This window comes from Ursus americanus, chromosome 5 (assembly GCF_024610735.1).
Source record: "Ursus americanus isolate L20-20 chromosome 5, mUrsAme1.1.p, whole genome shotgun sequence".
Classification (NCBI taxonomy): Eukaryota; Metazoa; Chordata; class Mammalia; order Carnivora; family Ursidae; genus Ursus; species Ursus americanus.
The window spans coordinates 29,292,670-29,303,631 of record NC_142131.1 but is presented as its reverse complement, the minus strand read 5'-3'; the positions used below and the strand labels follow the sequence as shown (position 1 = coordinate 29,303,631).

Genomic DNA, 10,962 nt, shown 5'->3' with positions numbered 1-10,962 from the left:
CCTCCGCTTGGGAGGTCCCGACTGCCAAGCCTAGATCCTGAGGACAAGGGGCCCCGTGGCCTCTTTGAGAAGGCCAGGAGGCCTAGGGCCTAGGAAAGGAAAGCACTACCTTCCCCCACCCCCCACCCCCCTCCCCCCTCCCCCCTCCACCCAGGCCCTTTCACATCCAGTGTGTACCTGAGGCCAGACGGGACTTTGGGTGACTCACGAGGGCAGAGCTCCCGGTCTCCACGCTTCCTTCACTATGGTCCTTCCTGTTGCCTACAGCCTTCCCATCACAGGCACGCAGCCCGACCAGAGGCACTCTCCAGTCCTCTGCCCGAGGAAAGCCAGCTTATCAACCCTCGGGCCCTGCGTTTAGTGCCTGCAGCTGCGCCCTGAAGCCCATCTCGGGCTCCCTATGCCAGGAGCAGCCCAAAGCCTCGCGAGGCCTCGAGCTCGCGTGAGGCCCTCACCCGTCGGCCTTCTCACTTCCGGCCTGCGCACTGCGTGATTTGAGGCCTGGCCTCCTCGACCAGACGCTGCGTGGGAGCGCTGCCCCGGCTGCAGTGCAACCCGGAAACTGAACCCCAGGCTGCTGGAGGGCTGATGGTCCCCAACTCTGGGATCCCATGCGGTGTTGAGCTCTCTTCCCCTCCCCCCATGAGACCCTCTCCTGAAATTCAGTCGCAACAAAACCCATCATTCTCCATATCACATACTGAAAATGATTTTATTTTAACCATTTACATTTAACTTGATATAAACTTGTCCGAAAAGTCAAATAATATGCTTTATATTAGCTCAAACATTTATTAAGAAAACCAAATTCCATAAATAAGCACAGACAATAAGTTAAAACATATCACAAATTGACCAGTATGTAACAAGAATGCTTTATCTACACAAAACATCCTATTTCACATGTTTGTTCATTCTTCGAAAGCGCTTCTGTTCTCTGGGTTTGGATTTGACCAGCACATGCAGAAAGAGCTGACTGTGTTTCTCTGTACAAAGTTGCAGGGTTGTAGATGTCCGAGTGCACCCATCGGCAGCCAGCAAGGGCCAGGGCGGTGGCCGAGGGGCACGAGGGACGACAGGACGACCACAAAACAACCTAGGGCACAGAGCAGCGAGGAGAGAGAAACGGAAAAGGAAGCAAACAAACCTCAGTCCTGAAGGATCCAGAAAAGAGATGTGGCTTTTACTTTTACAAAAGGAAAATTTTCTTACGTTTACTTTATTCTTCCTTAGAAAGACTTATCAAAATGGGTAAGATCGCCTCTTCTTCATCACATGACTGCTTAATCTACTCCAGCCACCCAATCCACTGGCCTGTTCCTCCTGAGAAGCCTTCCCTTCAATAACCTCACACAGCTGTGCTTAAGAAAATAAAAGTGAGACAAAATAAAAGCGTTCTTTTGCAAGCCAGTACAGGGCTGCATGGATGTGACTGGGTGGATGGGGCAAGGGCAGGGTGGTGGAGAGGAAAGAAAAAGAGGAGTTCAGAGAAAGAATACAGGGATAAATCAAATTGTATCAGTTGGGCCCTCAGATGAGGCGGTTGTAGCAGATGCTTGTCCTCCTTTAAGACGAAAATCCCTAACATTGTGCTGTCCCTTGAACACGTCCGTGTGTGACCTAGGTGCACTGTGTTTGTGTGTGTGCGAGTGTATGTAGTGTCTGAGAGTGAGCCAGAGTGCGAGTGTGTGTGTTTCTGCCCACAAACCAGTCCATTGGTGTCTGATTTCAGATCCTGAGTCGACTCCCTGGTAAGTAAAATGGCGGGAAGGATGCTTTTTGCAGGGCGCGGGAGGAGGGGCGTGAGGTGCGGGTAAAGAAGGGACCGGAGGGGAGGCGGCGAGCTAGGGGGTCGTAGGCGTCGTGTTGAAGGTGTGGGTGAAAATGCCGCCAGTCGGAAGGCTGGGAGGAGGGCGCGAGCACGCTACGTGCGAGCCGGGTGGCCGGGGGTAGCCGCAAAGGGTGGGGTGAGGCGCGGCGGAAGGGGGTCAGGGAAGATTAGGCGAGACGGGAAGAGGAGCTGAGGGGGCGGGGGGAGGGGACCGGGGCGAGCGAAATCAGGCGGAGGGGAGGCCTCGCGGGCTGGGGCTTGGGGTGAGCCCGAGAGAGCGAACGAGAGAGGAGAGAACAAAACGACAAGTGGCTGAGGCCGGGTGGGGATGGGGCAGGGCGCCGGGGCAGGGGCCCGGGCAGGGAGCGGGAGCCCGGGCGCGCGCCGAAGGACCTCGGGGCGGCCCTGGGGGCGGCGCCGGGGGCGGAGCGGGCTGGGCGCGGCTGCATTAAGTGAAGCTCATGGAGACTGTGTGCTCTAGCGCCTTGCGGCGGAGGGAGGCGATGCTCGTGCCCCGCCACACGTCGCTGCTGTCCGGGGAGCTGCAGAGCTGGGGCGAGCCGGAGACGTTGCTGGGGCCGGGGAGGGAGGCGGGCACCATGCCGGGGAAGGCGGGCTGGTAAAGATGCGACTGCAGCCCCGCGCCGTTGGAGCCCGCCAGGCTGTTGGACAGGCCCATGGAGTTGGGCGGCGGCCCGGCCGCCAGGCTGCACTGGGACAGCGACTGCGCCATGGCTTGCTGCCTGCCCAGAGCCGGCGGCAGCGGTAGCTGTGACACGCCCGGCATGGCGGCCGCCGCCCAGCGGGTGTCGTTGGCGTGGAAAGAGCACAGGCTGTCGCCCATGGCGGCGGCGGCCGCGGCGGCGGCTGACGGAAACTGAGGCAGGCCTGGCGTGGGCAGCAGCGTGCCCGGCGCGCGGAACACGTTGGTGGTCTTCTTGCGCTTCTTCCACTTAGCGCGCCGGTTCTGGAACCAGACCTGGAGCGGGCGGGGCGGGAGACAGACAGAGCGCTATTAGCAAGCCGACTGGCCCGGAGGGGCGGGGGCTTGAGCCTGAGAAACCTGCGTCAGACCCTGCCCCAGGTGGAACAAGTGCCTTCGACCCAGCGCTCCCCCACGCCCCGCCACGATCGCGGTTCTCCGTCAGCTGGAGACAACTGGCGCGCCTTGCACTCAGCAAGCGCAAGCTTCCAGGCTCCCGAGCGGTAGTGCCCTGGAGCGCTTACACTCCGTGCAAACATACCACCGCGTGCAGTGTTCACCACGCCCCTGCACGCTGGCACATTCTGTGCACCGCTTAGATGCACAAGTCTGCAGGCAGGCATGTATCAAAATTGGACCCACAGGTGTACAAATGAAGATAAACATGTGTACCCATGTGGCTTAATAGCGTGCCTTATAACACTGATGGGGTATAGAATTTTCAGAAACGCTGGAAATTTGGAAATTGATGAAAGGCTGTGGATGACATAGCCAGTTTCAAAATCGAAAGACAAAGGAAAACTCCTAACGCCACGGATGACAGAGCAGAGAGGTTAATATAGTGATCCATGTGGGGAAGCGAGCGGCACTGAGCTACGGTGTTGTTTGGGTCGCCACCGTGACTTGTGATTCGTTGCGACTGGTGCTACTGCCACAAGTCTCCCTGCCTCATTCTCAAACCCCTCTAAGGGCACCTTTTATCTGAGCTGTGCAGATATGCTGGAACCTGCTGCCAGAGACCTGAGGCCTGCCAGGCTATTTTCAGGAACTCACTGAGGACCCCAGACTACAAGACCTCCAATTCCTCAAGTCCCCCCCCTCTGTTTCATCCGTTTCATCTATGAACTGAAAGCAAATTTTCTGGATACAAATTAAAGGTCACGTTTAAAGCTCACACTGGTAATGAATCAAATTCAATTTTGCGTAGACCCAATAGTCACATATCTTTTTAAAGGAGATGTGTTTGATAAAATAGAACCAAATAAAATAAACGTTCCACTCGTTCTTTATTCACAATAACCCCGAGTTTCTGAACTTACCAGACAAATTTGCCTATTAATGTCATATTCACTACCACAGGGGAAGGAAAGTTTCTTCTGAAAGATGTCAAGTAAGCTGCCTGACCAAGGTAGCCGCCTGTCTCCCTATATTTGACTTTGATATTTAAAATAATAATAATAACTTGCAGCATGCCTACTTGGCAGGCTTGCAGTTTAACATCTAGCCAGAGGTTTACTGTGCGCAAATATAAGTGATGTGAGACACAGCTCAGGTACTGATTGAGTTTCCTCTTAGAATTTGGCAAATGCAATTTGACCATATTCATGACCAAAAGGTCAGTCATCCGTTAATACAAGCTAATATTTAGTGTTTATTCTGCAAGATAAAGGATCATGAGTATGGACGTACCTGACCCATTGTCGGTGAGCCAGCTATTCACAGTGGCGTGTTACACCCGTGCAAATGGAGACACTCTACGCTTAACAGTGTGAACGGCATTGCAGTCTAGAATTATCGCCGGTCTTTGGATCGGGCCTGGCCTTGCTACTGTACTCGCGCCATTGCCCACCATATTATCGTTCTCTGATTTCTACCCCGTTTGCCATGTTTCTGCCTACCCTAAGTTCCAGACTGTATAAAGATGCCAGGTCCCTTACTTGCTAAAGCCCCTTGAGTTGGTGGCAAGACGGATTAATGAGGCTGCGGGGCCCTTGCTAGTAACTGGGATCATTGCTGCCGGCCGAGAATTGAGCTGTTAGTGGCCTCGAGCTGAGAGTAGCCTGCAGGAGCCAAGGAAAGCACAGGGAGGAGACCTGTGGCCACAGGTCACTTTGCATTCCCCATCCAAGGCTGGAATGGGGAGAGGTAGACTGAATGGCCTAGACAGGGACAGTGTCTATGTCCAAACGGTCCTATCTCACACTCCACACCCAGATGTATTTTGAAAGGTATCTGTAAAGACTGGTTCCTAACATCCTGCAAAGTGTCACTGAATCCCGAAATGTTTGAATGTTTGGAACGGGCAGTGGGGGAGGAGGATGGAGGACATCTGTGGGGGGAGTGGGAAGAGAAGCAGCAGAAAGAAAGAAGAGGGGGCAGGATTGCCCCATAGAATTTCAGTGGAAAACACACCGGCTAGAAAGGTTTCTGAACCTCAGGCACAGGTGGAAAAGAACAGCTGTAAAGAACTAAATATTATAGGAATAATCGAAAAATCGTGCTCAATTATGTTTGAGGGTTAGTAGTCAAATGATGGCTACGAAATTTTTTATCTTTCATGGCTTACTGGGGTTGGGAAAAAAAACCTTCATGGGGTCTGAGCACCTCCGTTCCAAGCTATGATGCATATGTTTTTAAAATGTGAATGTTTCCACTTGAAAACTAGAGCATGACGGATTAAAGTGCAGGCAAAACCTAAGGGAGATTTTGAGAATGCACAGATGACGACTCCAGAAAATATATTAACCGCAGCCACGGGCCAACTTTGTACTCAGTTTGAAATGCAGCTCTTCTCAGAAAATGCTTAATACAACAGTGAGAATCTAATGGAGGTTGGAATTTAAAAATCCACTTTCATGATATCTGCTGTTACAGTAATATAGACATACTGTAAATGTATTTTAAAATATATAGCCCGTTTAATCCCCCAACTATAAATGGCTCAGAAATAGAGAAAGAGAGGGAGAAAGAGAGAATATTACTTTTTTTCCCCCTCGAAGCAAACGCTTTATGAAGATCTCATTGGAATCCAGCAAATGATTAATGTGAAGATTTGGGAGGAAATCTGGGGAGCTGTATTAAAGCCGAGATCTCAGGTTCATTTCGATCAGCCAGCCGTGAACTCTGGGCCGAATTCATTACACTTTAATAGTGCTGGGAGAGGAAGAAAATGCAATTTCTCATTCCATTAGAAAACTAGAAAATACTCTCAGCTTGTCCCCCTATTAAGATGTGGCAGGTGACAGGGCCATTCTGGGGGACACGGTCAATGGAATTACAGCACATTATTTTTGTTCGTATAAAATATTGAAAGGCAAGCCTGACTGTGCAGAAGTTATTTCACTGATTTGGTTTTTATGTAAATAAAATATTGAAAGTTAATTAATCCGTGCTAGAGACTAATGATTATGCTTATTATATTGCATTTGATCGCGTAATTTGCATGATTCTCGCATTGCTGCTTAATAAGCCATTCCAGGTTATAAATAATTCTGAAATTGGTTTCTAATAATGGCATGCTATAAAAGGAATGGTTTTATTACACTAGCCAGAAAAAGGGAGCGATATCAGACATGGAATTGGCCTCCATGTAAGTAGAGGTGCTTTAATAAATACTTAAAAGTATGATATATACCAGATATAGATAAAAATAAGCATGTTGGATCAGTTCGTGTAGAATTAAAAAGCATCTTTAAAAACATACAGTTGTAATAAATTAAATGTTTAGATCATTTTTAATCAGTGCAGTGGCCCACATACTGAAAAGAATGTGTGGCAATCTGTTAACTATAAAGAAAACTATGAAGGACTCATCATATAAGAACATAAACCAATTACTATTTAATTTGAATTTGGTCAAGGAGCAATGGTACAGTGAATTGTGAAGTAAATACATTTTCCATAAATTATTTTTGCATTACATTACATAATGTTAATCATTCTGAAATGTTAATTAAGAAGGTTATGTTGATCTGATTACTTTTTAAACTATGAAACATTATTTTTAAAAATATTGAAATTGCCATTCTATTAAATTGTTCCTATCAGCAGCCTCAAGCTATTATCTTTTGTTGAACATTATGCTAGAACAATTAAAGTACTTTGTCTTTTTCTTCTTGATTATTCTTTTGTGTACTTTTTGAAAATAACTTTCTATTACATAGTTTGTATTTTATTTCATTTACAACTTTTTCTATTAAAAGAATCACTGCCATTAACCTTTGGAAGACCTAATAAAGTTTAATAGACCTCATTTTCTTTTTTCATAAAGTCAGTTGTCCAATTATATTTTATTTGTGATTCTAAGTTCTATTTTAATTTAAACTAATCACCCCTATGTCTAGGTTAAGCAACAGCATTTTACTCTTTAAAACAAAAATTATTAATACTATTTCTCTTGAGGGACAAAAAGCAAATTTATGAATTTTGAACCTACAAAATTTTAACAAGCCAGTATTATCATTAGCAGTAATGGAAGCATTGAAATTGTGTATTTCTGTTAAGGTTTGGACTCAACTTCAGATTTAAAAAGAGGAGGTAGGTAAAATTTTTTAAAAGCATGAATAATATATATCTGCACAATGCAATTAACACTCTTTGGGTGTTTAATTTCAATGGCCCATGGTTCAGGGTTTCCAAAGTCCACTAATGAAACCACCCAGACTTATAATGAGTAAAAATGTTAATCTATATTATACCTTGATTATTTCTGTATTAATCTGACCAATTTAAGTCCCCAATGATGATATTCATTTGATGACTATTTAGAACAGAAGCATATGTTATTCTTCCAGGTTAGACTATCTTTAAAATGTCTCACAAAGACAGAAACATTCAACCCTGTCATTACAGACACTTGTCTCTTACGTCTTAGATCGGATGTAAAATAACTGAGATCTTTAAACTTAATTTGTTAAAGCACCTAGAGCTGTAGTTGACACCCAGCATGACAGAGAGAAAATACCACGTCGGAGACACGAAAGGAAGGTTTTCAGAACCCTGGATAGCTCAAGGCTAACTGCGGGCCTTGGAATTTCACCTCCAGCACTTGTCCATAAAATATCACATATATTGTTTTCATTCTTGTAAAAGGAAAAAAAAATCTGAGATTCGCTGGGCTTACACTCTTACTCCCCCATTTTCAGAAAAGTTATAGGTGTGATTTTATAAGTTATATTACTTTACAACTTGGAGGGTGGTTGGACGAGAACAAGGGGTCAGTAATGATTTCGTCTACTGCCTGTCAATCCTTCCTGCCCTAAATGTCCCTCCTTCAGATCGGATATCTATAACAGCCTTCATCCCACTCCCCAGTTTCCTTAGGGGAAAACCAGGGCTCACAGACTGCAGGGAATCTCTTCTGCCGCTTTCAGCGCACTCACTGGTAGACTGACATCAAAGTTTAAAACCTTTGCAAACATCAAGGCTAGGGGTATTTTGCCTGAAAGCGGCGGAAGGGAGATATTCAGGAGAATAAAGCTACGCCGTGAAATCCAGGTGTGGATTTTTTTTTTAACGTGCCATTATGTCTTATTTTCTCCCTTTTCAAGTTTTCTGTATAATTGTTGCATTCCCCCATTTATCCAGACGCCTTACATAAACTCATTAGGGGGTAATGAAATACTTGTCAATAACTCGAGCTGTAGTGGAGGTGCGCGCTCAGCTTAGCCGCCAGGGAGACGCAGAGGCTGGGAGGTGCGGAGGCTGGGAGGTGCGGAGCTTCCCTTCTCAGTCAAGACGAACCAGACGACCTTACAGTCGAACAACCGCCGGCTTCGCTTTTGAGGCATTTCTGTGGGAATGTGGCTATACTGATGGGAGATGGAGGCCCTGCTTGTCCATGGAACTCACAGGCAGCCAAAGCGCAAGCCCAGGATCCCGGCAAGGAAAAGACCCCACTTCTTTTGCCCCAACCCTCCCGCCCCTCCTTGTCTGCTGCCCCCGCGCCCAAGCCCGGCGTACCTGCACTCGGGACTCCGTCAGCCCGATACGCAGCGCCAGCTCCTCGCGCATAAAGATGTCGGGGTAGTGAGTCTTCGCGAAGCTCCTCTCCAACTCGTTGAGCTGCGCGGGCGTGAAGCGCGTCCGGTGGCGCTTCTGCTTCTGCTGGCCCTGCTGCTGGCCGGCTTGGCTGGGGTTCGGGCCGCCCTGGGGCCCCGCCTGTTTGTCCGGGTCCTTTGCACTCACCGCCAGCGAGGCCGGCGTAGAGCCCACTGTAGTGATGTCCTCCCCGGGCAGCAGAGTGGCTCCCTCGACTGGGTCGGAGTTGGGCGCCAGGTCCCCCGGATGGCCCCCAGGGTCGGAGCCCCCCACGCCCAGCCTACACTTCACCGCCTCCCGGTGGCCCAGGAGCTCGGCAGCATCTTTCATACCTGAGGAGGCAAGGGGATCGCGGTCACTACTTTCCTGGCGGTGCCAGGAGGGACTGTCCTCACTGCGCGGTCCTCCTTCAGCCCCATCCTCGGCTCCCTCCGCGCCCACGTTCGCTCTACAGAGGAAACTCCCGGGATGCTCAGGTGGCTTCCCCAGAATTTGGACAGCCAGGTTGGAATACCATCTCCCGGCCCTTTCCCCTCTCTCGGCAGCTAGCTCCTGTAGTAAACAACACACGCTTTCGGATCTCCCGCAATGGAACACTCCCAGTCCCGGAAAAGAAACATGCCTCCGAGTCCCTTTCATGAACCGTACCCCTGTAGCCCCGGGAACGCGAAAGCAGATCCTTGGACCGGGTTGGAGTGGGGCGGGGGGAGAAAAGAAAGAAAGAAAATTAAACGATTCCTTGGTTGCTATCCCACCTGCGCTTAAGGCAGCTTAGCGAACTCTACCTCCGGCCCTCAGCCGATTCCCTCTCACTTTTGGAAGATGAATAATTCTCCAAGCCTTCCACCCTCTGAAATCAACCCAAATCAGCTCCGCCTCTCCCTCAAATCAGAGAAAGTGTTTGGAAAATGGAGTCACATCCATCACCAAAGATTCCCAAACCGGAAACCCAGAGCCCAGCAACCCAGACCGCATTAAGGAAACAAGTAAACTCTATAGACAGTACAGTGAATCAAACTTTAGAGAATTCAACTTTTCTTTCCGGAGAAATAAAAGGCGCGTTCCTCTCAGCCATTGGCAATGCCGAGTCCCTTGCAGGCGGGGACGCCTGTGGGGATGAATTTGGCTTTTCTCCTTTCTCAGTGAACACACTTAAAAAATCCGCCTCGACTGCAGCTGCTTCTCATTTATGCCAGATTTTTACAAATTCAACCATACTTAGTTGAGGGCTAGAGAAGGAGGTAATGGGGAGAGACGATACGTAGAGGTAAAAAGGAGAAAAAAAAAATCCCAAATCAAAGCAAACAGGAGGGGAAACGAGAGAAAGAAAAACACCTCCTAACAAATTATCTCAGGGTAGATCGCTGTTCAAAAAAAATTAATAATAATAAGGAGAGAGAGGAAGGGGGAAAAAGGAAAAACAAAAAGTAACAACATTTCCCTAGTCCTTTTTTGGATCTACATATTCCATAGATTTTTTTTTAAAAAGACGATGTTAAATCAAATTAAACTTTAATGCAGCACAATTACTTTTAAAGAAATTAGTCCATTTAGGGCGCATTAAGGTAAAATAAGGAACAAATTGACAATTTCCTGCCCCGGCTTCTCCTGGCTGCCCGGGCGAGAGGCGCGCACTCACCTAGCCTGGCGTCCAGGAGGTCGGCGTGAGACAGCATCGCGCACCGCTCCAGGGCGAAAGCTGTTCCCCCCCAAATTTTAGCGGCTTTAAGTTATTTAAAATAGATATAAGCTATAAGCTATACGATATAGATATATATAGATCACCTAAATGAAAGAAAATTCGGTTTGTGGTTAAAAAGGGGGCTTCTTGCATTATAATGTCCTTTAGAGAGACGGGGAGGTGCTTAACAGTTGAATGAACCCGTGAGCAGCTCGGCAAGGGGACCAATCAGGAGGGCAGCCTGCAAATGTCAGCGCCGGGAGAGTCCCCCACTCCGCCCGCCCGCCCGCGCCCGCCCGGAGGAGGCGGTGGCGGCAGCCCTGGCAGCTCCAGCCGCGAGCAGCAGCTAAAGCAGCGGAGGCCGCCTCGGCCTCGCCCTGGGCCTCGGGGCCCGGCCTCCGTCAGTTCTTCCCCGCGATTTTCTCCTTTCCTTTTCCTTGTCCCTGTTCCCTCCAAGGTGCAGCTCAGTGTCTGAAGACTAGGATCTTCCCGGGCCCTAGGCAGTGCAGAGGACAGAGCCGGGCTTGACCCCCGCGTGACCCGAGAGTCCCTCCCGCCCGCGCGCTCTGGGCAACACTGGCCTGCAGCGGGCTCGTGCCAGCGCAACCAGGGCACCGCGCGGCCTCTGGACTGCTCCTAGACTGCGCTGCCGCCTGGAAGGCCTGAGCCTAGAGTACAGATGCCCTGGCTGGGACCCCGGGCCTAAAG

At 49.1% G+C, this 10,962-nt stretch overlaps 1 protein-coding gene across 1 annotated transcript; it reads right to left on the bottom strand.

Annotated features, from left to right (window-relative positions):
• Positions 1-2,279: 2,279 nt before the first annotated feature.
• Positions 2,280-10,249, bottom strand: OTP (orthopedia homeobox). The gene is made up of 3 exons (XM_045796447.1): positions 10,213-10,249; positions 8,496-8,905; positions 2,280-2,810 (listed from the first exon to the last, which is right to left on the bottom strand). Exons 1-3 carry the CDS (start codon positions 10,247-10,249, stop codon positions 2,280-2,282), a joined length of 978 nt encoding a protein of 325 aa, XP_045652403.1.
• Between the last annotated feature and the right edge of the window lie 713 nt (positions 10,250-10,962).